Genomic DNA, 20,761 nt, shown 5'->3' on the forward strand with positions numbered 1-20,761 from the left:
GAAGTCCACATTGATACCATTGGGCTGCAGGGTTCCCAAGTGAAATATGAGTTGCCGTTCCTGCAACCTTCAGGTGGCATCATTGTGGCACTGGAGGAGGCCCAGGATGGACATGTCCAGGGAGTGAGAGGGGGAGTTGAAATGGTTCACGACCGGGAGGTGCAGTTGTTTGATGCGAACCAAGTATAGGTGTTCCACAAAGCAGTCCCCAAGCCTCTGCTTGGTTTCCCTGACGTAGAGGAGGTCACATCTGGAACAGCGGATGCAGTATACCACATTAGCAGATGTGCAGGTGAACATCTATTTCATGTGGAAGGTCTTGGGGCTTGGGCCTGGGGTGGGGGTGCGCGGGCAAGTGCAGGGGCAGGTGTAGCACTTCCTGCGGTTGCAAGGAACAATGCTGGGGGTGGTGGGGCTGGTGGGGAGTATGGAGCAGACAAGCGAGTCACAGAGAGATGGTCCCTCTGGAAAGCAGATAAGAGTGAGGAGGGTTTTCCTGACAACTGTATCCTAAGGGATGTGACTGTCTCCTAGAACCAAGTATCCAATAACTTTCTCTGACCTTGATGTGTCATAGTGATGTGGTCAATCTCCAGCTCTACTGCTCTTAGTAAACTGCACAATCACAAATAAAACTTGGCAATTACTTAAATTACCAGAGTTTTGAAGGTTAAATGAGAAAAATATTCACCAACCAATCAGTTGCCTGTTTTTCTATGATGTCACACTTGAATTGCTGTGAGAATGTGGTTGGTCTGCTCTGGAGCTGTGGACTGGACTGGACTGTATTGTATTGTATTGGTTAGGAGCTGCTGTCTGTCTCTAGTTCCTTCTGCTTCCTGCTGTTTTAGGTGCATATGCTGGTCACCAGGTGCTGTTCACTTCCACTGTTCAGTATAAATCTGACCACTAGGTGTTGTGCTGTCATTGCTCTTCTCAAAAGAAAGCTTATCTGGCATTCAAGTGCATGCAGTCAATGTTTGTTGGTTAGAATGATATGCTCCCTCCTTTGAGATAAATTGTGTCCATTGCTAGTTGTTTTATGTGATCTGTCAGCTTTCATGATCTTTTGTTTTTGTCCATTGCACAAATGTAAAGAGTTTTTAATTCAACTCCTCAGCATTCTACAAAAGAATTTGAACTGAAACGTGTAGATTTGTTATGATCCCATCTGATGTTATTACTGGACGAGTTGAATCCAGACTGAAGACTGGCTTGATAGATCTTCCTCTCTTTTTTTTGGTTTTACTGAGGGGTCTTTGACATGCAATGATACAAATTTGGTTTTAACGGTATACTTAATTTTATTTCACATAGGGAATGGAAAAGTCAAATAAACCAAACTATTTACACACAACACACATTTAAAGGTTTCAAAATACTGTAAAATACAATCCCATTAATCGTAGGTGGCACTCTCACCAGAATTCCCTTCTCTATCACATCAGTAAACTTAATTTAACTGTGATTTCAACTTCCAGATTTGAGAATCTGCTCGCCTCTGTCTGGTGTCTTCATAGAATGATCCTTGACTTTCCTATCTTCCAATAATTCTTTCAGGGTTTTAACCATATGTCTGTGGTCTTGAACTTTCAAACTGAGCTCCTTGCAAGAAATGTCAGATTTCTTAAAAGTTTTAAACTGCCTTCTTTCTTAGCAACCAACTGTCTTAGGCATCCAGCTTCAGCCAAGACTTCTGCATGCCGAAACTGTTAAAGGTTTCCTTTTAGCTAGAGATAGCAAGAACTGCAAATGCTGGAGTCAGAGCTAACCAAGTGCGGAGATGGAGGAACACAGCAGGCCAGGCAGCATCAAAACATCGGGAAAGTTCATGTTTTGGGTCAGGACCCTTCTTCCGAAAAAAGTACCTGACCTGAAACGTCAGCTTTCTTCTAGCTTTTCTGTGTTACCTCTGGGCCAAAAAAAGAGTCCAGAATATCCTAAATGATACCTAGGGTATGACTACTTATTTGCTCATAATATTCACCAAATGAAAACAAAACCTCCTTATTCTGTAGGAAGTGTGTCTTATACTGTGGTTCAAAATAAACCTCCATAGATATAGAACTACTTACAAGCTAATCTCTTTCTCATTCTCTCTTTACTCTCGCAGTCGCGCACACACACTCTCGCGATCTCGCGCACGCGCTCTCGTTCTGTCGCTCTCACACTCGCGCTCTCGCTCTCACATTGCTAAGTCAAAGTTCAAAAATCTCAAATAGATATTAAAATGTATATAAATCAAAACATCACAGCTACAAATAAAGTTGTGTAAATACCATATTATTTTACTAGGGTCACATGAGATCTGTTCTTGGCCCTTTGCAGACCTGCTGTGTGGAAGTACATTTATATAAACCAGAAGGTGAAGTTGGGAAACATGAATTTAAACCAATGCAGTGTATTGAAATTGTTCTGTTACTGCTACTGTTGTATCCTTTTCAAACTGAGATTGTTCACCTCATTTATTCCAAATAAAAGCTATGGAGGGACAACTGTGTCTTGTCACTGTTTTTGGTTGAAATTTCTCATTTTCTGCAAAGAGAAGAGACCAGTTCGTCCATTGCCATTTTTCTGGTGGTTGACCTGAATCTGTTACACACGTGTGAACTCTTGTCCATCTAACTCTATTCTTCTTAGTTTACACAGGCTTGAACTGTAATAAATTCCAGCACTGTTAAGAGTCAATATAGAAAGGAATTCACTTCAGTTGGCCGTCCTTTTTCAGTCTTCCAATTGGTTTTTGTGCCAAATTTCAATGCTTCATTTGTCGTGTACAATCATTCCGTTCTAACTTGATACGGTTCTATGATTTTGAGCCCAAGTTAAATGCAAAGCTTTATTTTAGTGCTATCCATACAAAACGCATTGTTCCCCTGAATTTGTGGTAACATACTTGATATTTTACCTTGGCCTTTGCAAATGATTGGTCACATTGAGGTTCGAAATAAATTTAAGGAGGTGTTTTCTTTCTGCCTCCTCCCATCCATATTTGGAGAGGTGGTGGGAGGAGGCAACACATATTTCTCTCATATTTATTCTAGATAAGAAAACACTCTCATGTATAACTTCAGGGAAATCCATTCTGTCCTCCGTGGCCGCTGTAAACTGTGAACTTTATTATGGAGATTGAACAGCTTCATTGATGAGAATTGGAGCCCTCTTTGATTAACTGAGAGTTGTACCCCAAGAAAACATGTTGATTTTGTGCTGCTGAGTTTAAACCTATTTAGAATCAGTACCTGGCATGCAGTTCCACTGAGGCTCAACCTTTCTGCCAAGTTTTTGGTATATTTGCCTCCTTTGTCAAGCCAGTAATTATATATGTATGTGTGTTTGTCGCTAATGCGCAATATTGTGCATTTGGGTAGAATTGCACTGTTATTATGATAAGGAATGCAGTGGCCAAAGTGTCTAGAAAATGTTCAGTTCAGAGGTGAGCCATGTATTAGTTTCATTTTTATGACCTTTTTGTGAATGGTTGTCCTTGTGCATTGGATATCTGATTTATCCTCTGTGCACCTCCACTTGCCAGCTGCAAATACCACCAGCATTATTATTAAAACAGTGCAAAGGCTCACTGAGAAATAGATTTCTGATACTTGAAAGTTTTCAAGGGCTGCTTACTGCTGAACAAGTCTACTTGATACATTCCTCTTCAATCTAAAAGTTGACTTAGATTCAGAATTAATAAGACAGAATATAAAATACTGTGATCATCAACTATCTAATTAGGTGCTGTATTTTGGTAACAAGTATGCAAGTATTTTCATAGAATCACTACAGTGCAGAAGCAGGCCCTTTTGGCCCAACAAGTCCACACCAACCCTTCGAGCATCCCACTCAGACTCATCCCCCTATAACCGACCTAAGCTAAACACCCTTGAACACGACAGGCAATTTTGCATAGCCAACCCACCTATGATGCACATCTTTGGACCGTGGGAGGAAACTGGAGCACCCGGAGGAAACCGTGCAGACATGGGCAGTATGTGCAAACTCCACACAGACAGTTGCCCAAGGGTGGGATCGAAACCAGGCCCCTTGCGCTGTGAGGCAGCATTGCTAACCATTGAGCCACTGTACCGCCCCAGTTTCCTCTGATTAGCATGATGATGTCACTTCTAATCCAATTTATCCTGGGCTAAATGTATCTTCAGTCTATGTTGGGAACAGTAATAACCAATTTACATTCTGTTTTTGAATTATGAGTACATTTCTGCAGACTGATTAGGTTATCAGAAGTATAGTTTATTCATCATCATAGATTGGAGTTTATGTATGTGTCTAGTATTTTGTCCTATTAGTTGAATAAAAGGAGAAAGCATTATTCATTATTGCTGTGCACAGTTGACTGTTTTCATTACAGAGGGTTTTTCCCTTTCAGGTAAACCTCTGCAGTTCACACCTATTGTTGAGACGGGCTGTGATTGCATGCCTACGTCAGCTTGCACAGAGGGAAGCTGCTGAGGTGTTGGAACATGCCAGGGCTCTTGCCAAGGAATCCAGTAAACTGAGTAAGATCTTTGATATAGCGCCATAGAAGTTGTGATTTTGTACTGCAGTGAATCTCATCAAAATCATCTTATGAAAGCATTAGTTTTTAAGCAGCTTGCACTTGCTATAGTATACCTTTTTTTCGTACTAAGAAGAAAAAACTCTTCTCACAGAACTGAAAACATTTCCATACTGAGTGGAGAGTGATGAAAGTGTTAGGTGTGGTTACTTAAGGTAGGATCAAAGAGTCTTTTCATATTCACTAAAAGAATGTAGCGTCACTGGCTTGGCCAGCATTTGTTGCCCATCCCTAATTTCCCTTGAAAAGGTGGTAGTGAACTTGCTGGTGGCAGTGTTCTCATGTTTCTGCTGCCCTTGTCCTTCTAGATGGTAGCAGATGGAAGATGGCTTCGGAGGTGCTGTATAAAGGGCTTTCAATTTCTGCAGTGCATCCTGTGGATAGTGAACACTGCAGCCACGGACCAGTGATGTTGAATGGACTGAAAGTGTGTGAATGTGGTTCTAATGAAGTAAGCTACTTTGTCCTGGATGGTGTCAAGCTTCTTGAGTTATAGATTTGTAGAAATCTACAGCACCGTGTTCACATTGGTCAAAAACAACCACCTAAGCATCAAATACCATATTCCAGCTCTTGGCCAGTGTTGTTGAGTGCAGCTCCAATAACACTCCAATCAGCCAAGCATTCCATCATATTCCTGATTTGTATCTTGTCGATAGTGGGCAGCCTTTGGGAAGTCAGGCGTAGGGTTATTTGCTGCAAGATTCCTAGCCTCTGACCTGCTCTTGTTACTGTAGTACGTGTCTGACTAGCCCAGTTTCGTTTCTGGTCAGTTGTGGTTGCCAGCATGTTGATAGTGGGAGATTCAATGATGGCAATACCAGTGAATATTGCAGAGTGATGGTTAGATTCTTTCTTGTTGGAAATAGTCATTGCCTAGTACTTGAATGGCACGAATGTTACTTGCCACTTGTCAGCCCAAGACTGAATATCATGCAAATCTTGTTGCATTTGGGCATGGACCACTTCAGTGTCTGAGGCGTTATGAATGGTGCTATACAATGTGCAGCCATCAGCAAACATCACCACTTCGAACATTTTATGATAGAGGAAAGATCATTGATGAAGCAACTGAAGGGCCCAGGAACTCCCCTGAGGGACAACTACTGTGATGCCCTGGAGCTTAGGTGACTCTCCTCCAACCATCAAACATCTTCCTTTGTGCCAAGTATGACTGTATCCAGTGGAGAGTTTCCCCCAAATCCCATTGATTTAGTGAGTTTTTTTCACGCCACACCTGCTCAAATGTATGTTTGTTCCAAGGTTAGTCACTCTCACCTAACCACCTGAAATTCAGTTCGTTTGTGCATGTTTCGGCCAAGGCTGTAATGAGGTTGGGAGCAGAATGGCCCTTGCAGAATCTGCACTCTGCATTGATGAACCGGTTATTGTTGCGCAAGTGCTATTTGATAGCATAGGTGATGACACCTTCCATCACTTTACTGATGATTTACAGTATACTAATGGAATGATAATTGATTGACTTAAATTTGGCCTGCTTTTTGTGTACAAGGCACATCTGGCAAATTTTGGTTGGAGAGATGAGATTAGATTAGATTCCCTACAGTGTGGAAACAGGCCATTCGGCCCAACAAGTCTACACTGCCCCTTGAAGCATCCCACCCAGACCCATTCCCCTATAACTCCCACACCCCGAACACTATGGGCAATTTAGCATGGCCAATCCACCTAGCCTGCACATCTTTGGATTGTGGGAGGAAACCGGAGCACCCGGAGGAAACCCACGCAGACATGGGGAGAATGTGCTAACTCCACACAGACAGTCGCCCAAGGCTGGAATTGAACCTGGGTCCCTGGAGCTGTGAAGCTCCAGTGCTAACCCCTTGGGTGGCACGGTGGCTCAGTGGTTAGCACTGCAGCCTCACAGCTGTAATAATTTGTTACAAGATTATTACACAGTAATAATTTATTACAAGAACTGGTGATGTTTGTACAATTATCTCTCGTACTACAAGTGAATTTTTATTGTTGCATAAACCTGAAGATTGTGTTTTAAAGAAGTGACTATTCAAAAAAGCAAGTTGAAAGATACACCTCAAGCAGTAATTTGCTGAGTTAAACATGGCATGCATGCACCACCAAACCATCAATCACAATTTTAGTTGGTACCTATTTATGGGGCCACCAATGAGACCGTAGTTATTGTCCAATTAAGCACAATTACTATCCACTGATTAGACTGTCCTGGATGTTTCTGAGAGTTCTGCTTTATTTTTGCAATAGTATGTTCAGGAGCTTAGGTCGCCAACTACAAGAAAGCTGAAGGAACCATTCGACCCAGTTGTAACTGTTATTGGCACCGTTCTGCAGAACCTGCGGTTTTAGTGTTGTGGTCTTTGCTATGCCATGACAGCCGATGCAAGAAAATGTACTCTGTTTAATAACCTATCATGATGTATAATTTATTTCAAAAACTATTAAAACTAATCGATTGTGATGACCTGTTATGCTTCCGAAATGTGTTATTTATTTATATTTAGCCAAAGTGTCAGGGAGGACTACACAGATCAACTTATTTCCTTGTAAAGCTAAATAAGGTAACCTAAGCGCAAAAATTGTAATCTTGAAGTCTTGGCTGTTTAACAGAAAACATGACTGTGGACAAGAATGCTGACCATGTCTTTATTTTCAGATGTTAATATTAGTGAAACTGGCCTGGAAGGAGCACTCTTCAGTTTACTCGACAGAGAATCAGACCAACAACTTTGTCATGATATTCGGGAAACTCTAAGCCATGTCCTATCATCCGTGGCTGTTGAAAACCTTTCTCATTGGATAAAGTTATGCAATGAGGTTTTATCTGCCTCAGCTGGTGAGTTCAGAATCTTTGATATGGAAAATATCTAAGTCTTCTGCCAAACACGGGAAATTAGCTTGTTGCAGTCTAATACGGGAGTTTCTGTTTTAGTATTACAACTCTTCCTTGAATTCCACCTGTTGAGGATTATTTCTGGCTCAATGAACAAATAGCTAACTTCTTCCCCAAATAATTCTGTAGCCAACCTGCTGAGAGTGAATTTAGAATAGATTTGCAAATCTCAATATAAAGCTTATTTATTTCACCTCGGCAGCTTTACAATACCTGACTCAGGTAGTTTAGAATGTTTGAGTGAGTTAGCAAGTTTTAAAAGTTTTAACAAGTTCTCAATTGAAGCAGAATTCTGGGATGGGAGAGACCTTCCAAATTTGCCTCCCCCTTTGGCAGAAGTGCAACTGTCGTGACATGCTGAGTTTTAAAAACTCAATTTGTGAATTATTAGTGCATATGTGGCGGGGCAGCATGGTCACTCAGTAGTTAGCACTGCTGCCTCTCAGCACCAGGGACCCGAGTTCAATTCCACCCTCGGGTGACCGTCTGTGTCAAAATTGCACGTTCTCACTGTGTCTGCGTGGGTTTACTCCAGGTGCTCCGGTTTTCTCCCACAGTCCGAAGATGTGCATGTTAGGTGAATTGGTCATGCTAAATTGCCCAAAGTGTTCAAGGGTCTGTAGATTAGGTGAGTTAGAGGGAGATGGGTCCGCGTGGGATGCCCAAGGGTCAGTGTGGACTTGTTGGGCCGAAGCGCCTGTTTCCACACTGTAGGAATTCTATGTGGATATCACCACTTCACTGCAACAGTTAGATATGACTCCCTTTACAATCTGATTAGAATTTTGAGTAAATTTTTACAAATATTTTTGCATTATTTGCAATTCCTTATTTTCATAAGTTTTTAAACTTATCAAATAATCTTTTTTGAAAAAATGTATCAATTTTTGTGGTCCAGATTTCACCACCACAGCACCAGTTGACACAACTCAGGAAGAGGAGGAGGATAGAGGAGATGATGATTCAATATTTACCTCCAGAAGAGATGACCAATTCCAATCAGTCATCAAACCACGCTGGCCTACAAGGGTATTTGCAGCAGAATGTTTGTGTCGAATTATTACACAGTGCGAGAATGTAGATTCTGCTCATTTTGATATGACAATGGCTCGGGAAAGGAAAGTGAAGCACCCAAAAAGTAAGTGGTTACAAAGGAACCTGAAAGGTTAACTTCCCTGAGGGAAGGGGTGTTGGCTGGGAGAGGAGAGATGTAGCTTGTTCACCTGTTTGAACCTCAATTTAAGAGTACAGTTACCAAAATGTGAAACTGATGTGGTTCATGTTATAGGATTTGTAGGTGCGTTATATTTAAATATATCATGTATACAAATTTTACTGTACTATTCACAGGTGACTTCTTAGTGAGCCATCTTGCAGACTTGATTCGCATGGCTTTCATAGCTGCCACAGATCACAGTAATGCTCTCCGGCTATCTGGCCTTGAAACACTACATGTCATCATCAGGAAATTTGCAAATGTCCCTGAGCCAGAGTTCCCTGGCCATGTAATCCTTGAACAATACCAAGCAAATGTAAGTGACAAAAAATATATATGGTAACTTTTAAGTCAATGGTGCTTTACAGCCAATGGATTATTTTGAAGTAAGATCATAACACCTCGCATGGGTTCATGAAGGGTAGGTCATGCTTAACTAATTGGTGGAATTCTTTGAGGACATTACTTGCATGGTGGACAAGGGGGAACCTGTGGATGTGGTGTAATTGGATTTCCAGAAGGCATTTGACAAGGTGCCACACCAAAGGCTGTTGCGTAAGATAAAGTTGCATGTTATTACAGGTAATGTACTGGCATGGATAGAGAATTGGTTGACGAGTAGAAAGCAAAGAGTTGGGGTAATTGGGTGTTTTTCTGGTTAGCAGTCAGTGGCTAGTGGTGTGCCTCAGGGATCAGTGTTGTTATAAACAATTGTTTATAATTTATATCGATGATTTGGAGTTGGGGACTATGTGTGGTGTGTCAAAATTTGCAGATGACACGAAGGTGAGTGGTAGAGCAAAGTGTGCAGAAGGCACTGAAAGTCTGCAGAGGGATATGGTTAGTCTAAGTGAGTGGGCAAAGGTCTGTACTCCATCTGCCAATGTTGATAGGTGTGAGGTCATACATTTTGGTAGGAATAACAGCAAAATGGACTATGTTTTAAATGGTTAAAAAAAAATTGCACCATGCTGCTGTGCAGAGGGACTTGGGTGTCCTTGTGCGTGAATTGCTAAAAGTAGGATTGCAGATGCAGCAGGTAATTAAAAAGGCAAATGGAGTTTTGTCTGCCATTGCTAGAGGGATGGAGTTTAAAAACAGGGAGGCTATGCTGCAGCTGTATAGGGTCCTGGTGAGGCCACACCTGGAGTACTATGTGCAGTTTTGGTCTCCTTACTTGAGAAGAGATATACTAGCACTGGAGGGGGTGGAGAGGAGATTCACTCGGTTGATTCCAGAGTTGAGAGGGTTGGACTATGAGGAGAGACTGAGTAGACTGGGATTATGCTCATTGGAATTCAGAAGAATGAGGGGAGATCTTATAGAAACATATCAGATTATGAAGAGAATAGATAAGGTGGAGGCAGGGAGGTGGTTTCTGCTACCAGGTGAAACTAGAACTAGAGGGCATCGCCTCAAAATAAAGGGAAGCAGATGTAGGACTGAGGTCAGGAGGAACTCCTTCACCCAAAGGGTTGTGAATCTGTGGAATTCCCTGCCCAGTGAAGCGGTTGAAGCTACCTCACTGAATATTTTTAAGGTAAGGCTAGATAATTGTTTGAATAGTAAAAGAATTAAGGGTTATGGTGAGTGGGCGGGTAAGTGGAGCTGAGTCTCAAAAAGATCAGCCATGATTTCATTAAATGGTGGGGCAGGCTCGAGGGGCCAGATGGCCTACTCCTGCTCCTAGCTCTAATGTTCTTATTGTTTTGAAGGCAAACAGAATTAGTTTTCACACTTAAGTCCTGTGTACGACAGCTGAGCAAACGAAAATAATTTGGACTCTTGTAATGATTTCATCTTTTGTAAATTAAATCTATTCTTGTTTAATCAGTTAGCAATTTTGAAGGGATGGACTAGTAATCCAGAAGCCCAGGCCCTGAAGGCACGGAATAAGATTCTACCATGGTAACAAGTGAAATTTGAGTTAAATTAATAAATCTGGAATTGAAAGCTAATCTCTAAATTAGTAACTGTAAACCATTATCGATTATCATAAAATCTCGTCTAGTTCCCGAATGTTGTTTGGAAAGTTGATCTTACACCCTTTCCTAATTTTATCTATCTGTGATTCCAGATCCATGGCAACGTACTTGATTCTTAACTAACTATCAAGCTTCTTAGTTCAAGGGCAGTTAGGGACAGGCAACAAATACTGGCCTTGTCAGTACCACCTACATGTCACTGAAAGTAAAAAGAAGTGAATGGGCAGAAATTCCTTCCAATTAAATTTTGGGAAGAATGATGTTATTGTCTTCAATCCTGACTCCAAACTCTGTTGCTTAGCTACCAGTTCTATCTAGAACTGAAAAATTGTTTACACTCTTGATGCTGTATTTGGCTGTGAGATAAGCAACTGATAACTACTGGACCTAGTGAATTCAGTGCTGACCTACCATAGTGACCAGACTAGAAAAGTTCTTCTTGACTGTGACCATTGCTGCTTTGAGGAGGGACGCTCAAAATCCCAAATATGACCTCTGTAACTCCATTGACAATCGTGTCCATAGTGTATGCATGGTGTCCACTTTAGTCTTTGCTGGTGCATAGCAGTCAAACTTATACATATGTGTGGTTTAATAACACACTGGACAAATCTTATTTCAATTAAAGTTTGGAGTCCGAAACATACCCAACCACGTGGTATGTTCCATGTTATAGCAGACTCCTGTTTTTCAGTAGTTATTTTTGTCTTCAAAATAAAGATTCACTATATTTAAATTAGAAAATTTTAGAAAGGTTGTCAGGTGAACTAAAGGAATAAATGAGAATTGATTCTGCAGATGAAGATAATATCGCAATCCTGAACAAAGAACGGTACAGCACAGGAACTCAGCTCTCTGAGCTTCCAGTGACACATTTTGCCCTTCCATTACTGAAACTGCCCCTCTATTCTCTTCCTTATTCATATTTTCATAGAATCATGGAATCCCTGCAGTGTGGAATCATGCCCTTCAGCCCAACAAGCCCACACTGCCCCTCCAAAGAGCATCCCACCCAGACTCATTACCATAATCTCCCATCTCTAACCCACCTAACTTAAACATCCCTGGACACTGTGGGCAATTTAGCATGACCAGTCCACCTACCCTGCACATCTTTGGATTGTGAGAGGAAACCGGAGCACCTGGAGGAAACCCATGCAGTCATGGGGAGAAGGTGTAAACTCCACTCCTACATACAGTCGCCCAAAGCTGGAATCGAACCTGGATCCCTGGTGCTGTGAGGCAGCAGTGCTAACCACTGAGCCACCATGCTCATGCTTCTTGAGTCTGTACCCTCCAGAATTTCTCTACTTTGTGTTACTCCATGAAGATTTGCAGTTTAAAAAGTTGTTTTGATTCTTTGACCAAAGTCTTCCACAGAATAATGATAAATCCTGTATTGTTGGAATAAACACCCTAATATCACTGCAAAAAAAAAGTAGTCTCTTGGTACACTTATAGCACTTGTTTCGTTTTTTGATTACGAATTCTATTGATACTCCTCTTGATATGTACTCAGCTGTGTGTTACTGGTCCTAAATAATTTAGCTTTTGACACCTTCATTTTAGCTTCCTTCATTTACAAGTGGATTATTTATTTGCTGTATTTCAAATAGCAAGGTTGGAAATGGTCTTTGAGGAGCTGCAGGCATGAGCCTATATTTCTCTTGAATATCTTGGAATATAATGATAATATTGCACTCTGTTCTTTCCGAAACATTTTGCTATAATAGTTTATTGCTTTCACCATAAAGGTATAGCCATGTTAAATGTTCAAATTTGGCTTTCAGGTGGGGGCTGCACTGAGGCCTGCATTTTCCCCTGATACCCCACCTGATGTTACTGCTAAGGCATGTCAAGTAAGTATTTCACTTTATTTTGCAGAACTAATCAATCAGTGGCATCATTGCCATTTTAAATGCTTTTTTTTCTCCCCCCCAGTTTTCAGCAATTAAGCTTTACAACAAAAGCATAATATGATCTTCCTGTACTCTTTATATAGTGGAGGAAAAATATGGAATTTAAAGCAACCTGTAATCTAGCGCTGTCAAGCACTCCACAGTTAATACTCCCAATGCCATGTTGTAGGTTTCAGCTGAATATTCTTTGGGATATTCCGCATTTAGTAAAGGTGATCAGTTTTTCCTGGAGAACTACATTAAAATGGTTTGAACTTCGTTGGCTACATTGTGTAACATTGGTAACAACAGACCATTTGGTGAAGACAGCACAGCTTCACACCAGAAGATTCTAGAATCAGTGGTGCTGATTTTTAGGCAGCTGATATATTTGGCGACAGTGTGCCTTTTATTAGGAATCAGTCTGCATTCTCTGCCTGATTACTGTCCTTTTTCAGGACGAAAAACAGAAGTTGCTTGGAAAAGCTCAGCAAGTCTGGCAACATCTGTGATGAAGAAAATCAGTGTTAACGTTTCTGGTCTGGTGACTCCTCCTCAAGACAGATTTTCTCTTCACAGATGCTGGCAGACCTGTTGAGCTTTTCCAGCAACTTCTGTTTTTGTTCCTGACTTACAGCATCTGCAGTTCTTTGGTTTTTTTTTACTGCCCTTTTTCAGACTTATCATCAAACACTTAAATAGTAAAAGAATTAAGATAGTTTATTAACAGTCTTTTTGCTGCTGCCAATTAAATGAGTAAGTAATTGTTGGTCTCAACTCATGAAACTACTTTCAGATAGTGGGGAAATTAAGTGATAAAAATATTGAGTTGAAGTTGAAATCGTAGTCATGTTGATGTTGTGACAGCTGGATAAACAGTCTTTAGACTTATCAAACAACTTGTGATTACTCGATGGACTTTTGTTTTAATGAAAATACAAAAAACAAGTCTCTAACTGCAATCTGATTTAATTCATTATGCAGGGCTTAATTTCCCACTACTTACAGATGGTGTCTACATCTGCTGTACTCTGACAATGTGCCCATATGTTCTGAAGTAGGTTCATTTAGAAACTGCCTGCCCCGGTCGAACAATCGTCTCAGCCTGCTCCTGCCCCACCGAACTCATCTCCACCTATCTGGACTCCATTTTCACCCCCTTGGTCCAGGAACTCCCCACCTACGTCCGTGACACCACCCACGCCCTCCACCTCCTCCAGGACTTCCAATTCCCTGGCCCCCAACACCTCATCTTCACCATGGACGTCCAGTCCCTACACACCTGCATTCCGCATGCAGATGGCCTCAAGGCCCTCCGCTTCTTCCTGTCCCGCAGGCCCGACCAGTCCCCCTCCACCGACACCCTCATCCGCCTAGCCGAACTCATCCTCACCCTCAACAACTTCTCTTTTGACTCCTCCCACTTCCTACAGACTAAGTGGGTGGCCATGGGCACCCGGATGGGCCCCAGCTATGCCTGCCTCTTTGTAGGTTACGTGGAACAGTCCCTCTTCCGCACCTACACAGGCCCCAAACCCCACCTCTTCCTCCGGTACATTGATGACTGTATCGGCGCCGCCTCTTGCTCCCCAGAGGAGCTCGAACAGTTCATCCACTTCACCAACACCTTCCACCCCAGCCTTCAGTTCACCTGGGCCATCTCCAGCACATCCCTCACCTTCCTGGACCTCTCAGTCTCCATCTCAGGCAACCAGCTTGTAACTGATGTCCATTTCAAGCCCACCGACTCCCACAGCTACCTAGAATACACCTCCTCCCACCCACCCTCCTGCAAAAATTCCATCCCCTATTCCCAATTCCTCTGCCTCCGCCGCATCTGCTCCCATGACCAGACATTCCACTCCCGCACATCCCAGATGTCCAAATTCTTCAAGGACTGCAACTTTCCCCCCACAGTGATCAAGAACGCCCTCGACCGCGTCTCCCGTATTTCCCGCAACACGTCCCTCACACCCCGGCCCCGCCACAACCGCCCAAAGAGGATCCCCCTCGTTCTCACACACCACCCCACCAACCTCCGGATACAACACATCATCCTCCGACACTTCCGCCATCTACAATCCGACCCCACCACCCAAGACATTTTTCCATCCCCACCCCTGTCTGCTTTCCGGAGAGACCACTCTCTCTGTGACTCCCTTGTTTGCTCCACACTGCCCTCCAACCCCACCACACCCGGCACCTTCCCCTGCAACCGCAGGAAATGCTACACTTGCCCCCACACCTCCCCCCTCACCCCTATCCCAGGCCCCAAGATGACATTCCACATTAAGCAGAGGTTCACCTGCACATCTGCCAATGTGGTATACTGCATCCACTGTACCCGGTGTGGCTTCCTCTACATTGGGGAAACCAAGCGGAGGCTTGGAGACCGCTTTGCAGAACACCTCCGCTCAGTTCGCAACAAACAACTGCACCTCCCAGTCGCAAACCATTCCCACTCCCCCTCCCATTCTTTAGATGACATGTCCATCATGGGCCTCCTGCAGTGCCACAATGATGCCACCCGAAGGTTGCAGGAACAGCAACTCATATTCTGCCTGGGAACACTGCAGCCTAATGGTATCAATGTGGACTTCACCAGTTTCAAAATCTCCCCTTCCCCAACTGCATCCCTAAACCAGCCCAGTTCGTCCCCTCCCCCCACTGCACCACACAACCAGCCCAGCTCTTCCACTCCACCCACTGCATCCCAAAACCTGTCCAACCTGTTCTTCCTCTCACCCATCCCTTCCTCCCACCCCAAGCCGCACCCCCATCTACCTACTAACCTTATCCCACCTCCTTGACCTGTCCGTCTTCCCTGGACTGACCTATCCCCTCCCTACCTCCCCACCTATACTGTCTCCACCTATCTTCTTTTCTCTCCATCTTCGGTCTGCCTCCCCTTCTCTCCCTATTTATTCCAGAACCCTCACCCCATCCCCTCTCTGATGAAGGGTCTAGGCCCGAAACGTCAGCTTTTGTGCTCCTGAGATGCTGCTTGGCCTGCTGTGTTCATCCAGCCTCACATTTTGCTGTCATTTAGAAACTTAACTATTTCAGAGAGAAAAGACTACCAGACCATGGAGAAGTACCTGGTTAACTGACATCTCAATGTTAAAGAAGAGCCAAATGATAGAAATCTGAAATGCAAACAGAAAATATTGGAAACAACTCAGCAGAGTTAAGGTTTCAAGTCCAGTGTCACTTCACCAGAATTGTTGAAAACTCAATTCTGAAGTGGCATTTTGATCTCAAAACATTAACTCGGTATCTCCCTCCACACGTACTACCAGATTTGCTGATGTTGTCTCATTGCCAAATGGATTTCTCTGGGCCAGTGTAGTCACTGAAATCAAATTAAAAATTTCTTTTAATTTCTGTGTTAGGTCTGCAGTGCTTGGATTGGAAGTGGAGTTGTAAGTGACCTGAATGATCTTCGAAGGGTACATCAGCTTCTGGCAACATCCCTGAGCAAAGTACAAGCTGGGCAGGAAGCACAGAATAAACTGTACAATGAAAGTACCTCAACAATGGAGACTCTAGCTGTACTGAAAGCTTGGGCAGAAGTATGTGATGCGTTGTGCAAACTTCGAAATATATTTCTGGTACACTTTTGAAGGTGTCATGACCTGAGTAGTCAATTAATCATGAAGGCATAGTGGTTTGATAAAATGGAAGATTGTTGCACGAATAGATTCTAGAAACCTGATATTCAAGGAGTGATTGACCATGACTTTGGCACCATCATTTCTCTTTGGAAAGATAGCTATAAAGTGCCTATTTCATACTTTTAGATAAATGTCTGCTTTCATATATAAGTACCCCTTTTTGGCCCCTCATCTGCCTCAGCCCAGTCCTTATTACCCTTTTGCATATATTTCGATAGCAAACTTACTTTCATTTTAACTGCCAGTCTCCTCTCATACTTCTCTTCAGCCTTCTTGCTTCCTGCTTCATTTCCTGTTTGTGCTTTCTATATTTGGTGTTGTTCTGACTTGATTTATCAACCTGACATTTGTCATAGGCACTTTTTATTTAACTTTTTCTTGATCTCTATTTCTTACATCATCATGAAGCCTCTTTTTTTTTTACATTTTCCCCTTTGTGGCAACATTGTTCAACTTTAAGCAAGCCATATCCTCTTTGAGAGAGCAATTGCCTTTACAGTACATGACTCAAATTTGCTTGGTCCGCATCTTTTCTCAGCAAACTGAAATTGAGTCCCCACCCATTCCAATTAATTATTTAACTCTCGATTTCTCTTTATCTTTTCCGTAGTTTGCTTAAACCTTGTGACACCATGATGAGAGCTGATAACTGCCCTTAAATATTTTTCCTATTGACTCCTGACTTACCTAATTTCCAGAAGCAGATTCTTCCTCATCTGCTGTAAACAAGATGATACAGACTTTTTTCAGAAACTCTTTCCCCTTTCCATCTTTTGCATTATTACTATCTCCTTCAAGATTTCTATAATTTTAAGTTCCTCATTAGTAGTCTATCTTTTTTTGCACCTGTTCGCAATTTCCTGACAAATTTGTAGTAGCACCTGTATTGTTCATTCTAACCAAATAGAATCTGTCTTTGAAAAATCTCAACATTTGTGTGTTTGGTTAACATTTTTATGTTTGCTGTCAGGTTTATATAGTAACTATGGAAAGGCAAAAAGTGTGTGCTCCAAAGCAGAAGCAATTCTTGAAGGCTGAGAGGTCGACTGCTGGTGGCTCGAAGAATGCAAGTACAATTGCAGAAGGTCTTCTCAATTTAGTTCAATTACAACTGGGAACATTGAGTAAACTCTGGCTGGCTGTTCTACAGGACTATGCCCTTCTCACCTTGCCTCCAGAATATGCTAATCAGCTTCCAGCTGAAGGTCAGGTTATTGAATTTTTTTTGGAGGATGCTAAAATTCAATTTACACTTGGAATTTTATCTCCAGTTTGTTTTTGCTTCAGTATATCAATGTAGCTGAACTCTGACCTAACTAAGTTTCAGAGACTTGAGATGTTCATGTGAATAGTGATCCAACTTGTTCCTTCTTTGCTATAAACGCAATTTATTATAGCACAGATTGCTTCGCTTGCAACTGAAACAATGGCTTAATGGTATTATTGCTGGACTGTTGACCCAGGGACCCAGGTACAGTTCTTTGGATAATAAAATGTGAGGCTGGATGAACACAGCAGGCCAAGCAGCATCTCAGGAGCACAAAAGCTGACGTTTCGGGCCTAGACTCTTTATCAGAGAGGGGGATGGGGTGAGGGTTCTGGAATAAATAGGGAGAGAGGGGGAGGCACCGAAGATGGAGAGAAAAGAAGATAGGTGGAGAGAGTATGGGTGGGGAGGGGATAGGTCAGTCCAGGGAAGACGGACAGGTCAAGGAGGTGGGATGAGGTTAGTAGGTAGATGGGGGTGCAGCTTGGGGTGGGAGGAACGGATGGGTGGGAGGAAGAACAGGTTAGGGAGGCAGAGACAGGTTGGACAGGTTTTGGGATGCAGTGAGTGGAGGGGAAGAGCTGGGCTGGTTGTGTGGTGCAGTGGGGGGAGGGGACGAACTGGGCTGGTTTAGGGATGCAGTTGGGGAAGGGGAGATTTTGAAACTGGTGAAGTCCACATTGATACCATTAGACTGCAGGGTTCCCAGGCGGAATATGAGTTGCTGTTCCTGCAACCTTCGGGTGGCATCATTGTGGCAGTTCATCCACTTCACCAACACCTACCACCCCAACCTTCAGTTCACCTGGGCCATCTCCAGCACATCCCTCACCTTCCTGGACCTCTCAGTCTCCATCTCAGGCAACCAGCTAGTTACTGGTGTCCATTTCAAGCCCACCAACTCCCACAGCTACCTAGAAGACACCTCCTCCCACCCACCCTCCTGCAAAAATTCCATCCCCTATTCCCAATTCCTCCGCCTCCGCCTCCGCCGCATCTGCTCCCACAGTAAGACATTCCACTCCCGCACATCCCAGATGTCCAAGTTCTTTAAGGACCGCAACTTTCCCCCCACAGTGATCAAGAACGCCCTTGACCGCGTCTCCCGTATTTCCCGCAACATATCCCTCACACCCTGCCCCCGCCACGACCGCCCCAAGAGGATCCCCCTCGTTCTCACACACCACCCCACCAACCTCCGGATACAACGCATCATCCTCCGACACTTCCGCCATCTACAATCTGACCCCACCACCCAAGACATTTTCCCATCCCCACCCCTGTCTGCTTTCCGGAGAGACCACTCTCTCCGTGACTCCCTTGTTCGCTCCACACTGCCCTCCAACCCCACCACACCCGGCACCTTCCCCTGCATCCGCAGGAAATGCTACACTTGCCCCCACACCTCCTCCCTCACCCCTATCCCAGGCCCCAAGATGACATTCCACATTAAGCAGAGGTTCACCTGCACATCTGCCAATGTGGTATACTGCATCCACTGTACCCGGTGTGGCTTCCTCTACATTGGGGAAACCAAGCGGAGGCTTGGAGACCGCTTTGCAGAACACCTCCGCTCAGTTCGCAACAAACAACTGCACCTCCCAGTCGCAAACCATTTCCACTCCCCCTCCCATTCTTTAGATGACACGTCCATCATGGGCCTCCTGCAGTGCCACAATGATGCCACCCGAAGATTGCAGGAACAGCAACTCCTATTCCGCCTGGGAACCCTGCAGCCTAATGGTATCAATGTTGACTTCACCAGTTTCAAAATCTCCCCTTCCCCAACTGCATCCCTAAACCAGCCCAGTTCGTCCCCTCCCCCCACTGCACCACACAACCAGCCCAGCTCTTCCCCTCCACTCACTGCATCCCAAAACTAGTCCAACCTCTCTCTGCCTCCCTAACCTGTTCTTCCTCCCACCCCAAGCCGCACCCCCATCTACCTACTAACCTCATCCCACCTCCTTGACCTGTCTGTCTTCCCTGGACTGACCTATCCCCTCCCTACCTCCCCACCTATACTCTCTCCACCTATCTTCTTTTCTCCATCTTCGGTCCGCCTCCCCCTCTCTCCCTATTTATTCCAGAACCCTCTCCCCATCCCCCTCTCTGATGAAGGGTCTAGGCCCGAAACGTCAGCTTTTGTGCTCCTGAGATGCTGCTTGGCCTGCTGTGTTCATCCAGCCTCACATTTTATTATCCTGGAATTCTCCAGCATCTGCAGTTCCCATTATCTCTGATACTGTTCTTTGGACCTGGGTTTGAATTCTTCCAATGCAAATGGTAGGATTTGAATTTAACAAAAATCTGGAATTAAGAGTGTAATGATTACCATGAGTCTATTGTCAATTGTCAGGAAAAAGTCCTTCTGGTGTCCTTTAGGCAGAGAAACTGCTATCCATACCCAGTCTGGCTTGCATGTGACTCCAGACGCAGAGCAATCTGGTTGACTCTTAACTGGTCTCTGAGCAATAAGGGATGGACAATAAATGCTGGCTCAACCAGCAACGTCCACATGAATGAATGAATGAAAAGAAAGCTCAAGTTATGTGACATTGAAAACTCAATCACAGTCCCATCTCTGTTTTACTGGATGTTGCACTTAAGTGCTGCATCATAATAATACTCTGTCAATTTTCTAATTGATAGCATCCGATAATGTAGAGTTTGATGCATTTTAAGAGGAGTGTTGAAAGCCACTCTGAATCTTTAATTTATAGTAGGTATATTTTGAGAAGGTAACTTTCCCCCCCTAATAACTATTCTCAGCCGAAAGGATCGGCAAGGCCTTCCCTAGACTCACCAATGCTGTTCTGAAGCTGGCTGCTCAGAAATGAAATGAAGTAGTGATATTTCTTCTTTGCCAAAACAGCATTAGTTGGATCATAAAGGCAAAATGAGTAGACAATGCTGGCAAATTGCCATAACTTCTCACTCTAGAGCACCAGAAGTTTGTGTTTTGGTGGACTGTGTCCCTACAGCACAGTCCTGTTTTTTGATTTTAACTGTAAGGCTTAAAATTGTAAACTGTTGTCATCAATAAGATTGAAAAGTACTAAAACCAAAATATAATTTCCAGGCAAGAATACTTATTCTATTTTCTAAGTTAATTTTTAAAAAATCTACCATGGCTCCTTACTCTACCTTAACCATAATTTAAGAATCCTCTACATTTGTCAAATTTCTGAAAGGACTGGCTTGCAGCAGCTCTTTGACACACCTTCCCTTTATATGAGCCCAGATGTTGACTTG

At 43.4% G+C, this 20,761-nt stretch overlaps 1 protein-coding gene across 7 annotated transcripts in view; it reads left to right on the forward strand.

Annotated features, from left to right (window-relative positions):
• heatr5a (HEAT repeat containing 5a) overlaps nucleotides 1-20,761 on the forward strand; it is a 117,471-nt gene that overhangs the window by 71,017 nt on the left and 25,693 nt on the right. For all 7 annotated transcript variants that reach the window (XM_059649206.1, XM_059649201.1, XM_059649200.1 and 4 more), the window contains 7 exons: nucleotides 4,388-4,517; nucleotides 7,230-7,409; nucleotides 8,365-8,604; nucleotides 8,817-8,998; nucleotides 12,458-12,526; nucleotides 15,958-16,137; nucleotides 17,210-17,444. In XM_059649206.1, the coding sequence (XP_059505189.1) occupies nucleotides 4,388-4,517; nucleotides 7,230-7,409; nucleotides 8,365-8,604; nucleotides 8,817-8,998; nucleotides 12,458-12,526; nucleotides 15,958-16,137; nucleotides 17,210-17,444 (1,216 nt within the window). The remainder of the gene's footprint in view (nucleotides 1-4,387; nucleotides 4,518-7,229; nucleotides 7,410-8,364; nucleotides 8,605-8,816; nucleotides 8,999-12,457; nucleotides 12,527-15,957; nucleotides 16,138-17,209; nucleotides 17,445-20,761) is intronic.

Source organism: Stegostoma tigrinum, chromosome 10, assembly GCF_030684315.1.
Source record: "Stegostoma tigrinum isolate sSteTig4 chromosome 10, sSteTig4.hap1, whole genome shotgun sequence".
Lineage (NCBI taxonomy): Eukaryota > Metazoa > Chordata > Chondrichthyes > Orectolobiformes > Stegostomatidae > Stegostoma > Stegostoma tigrinum.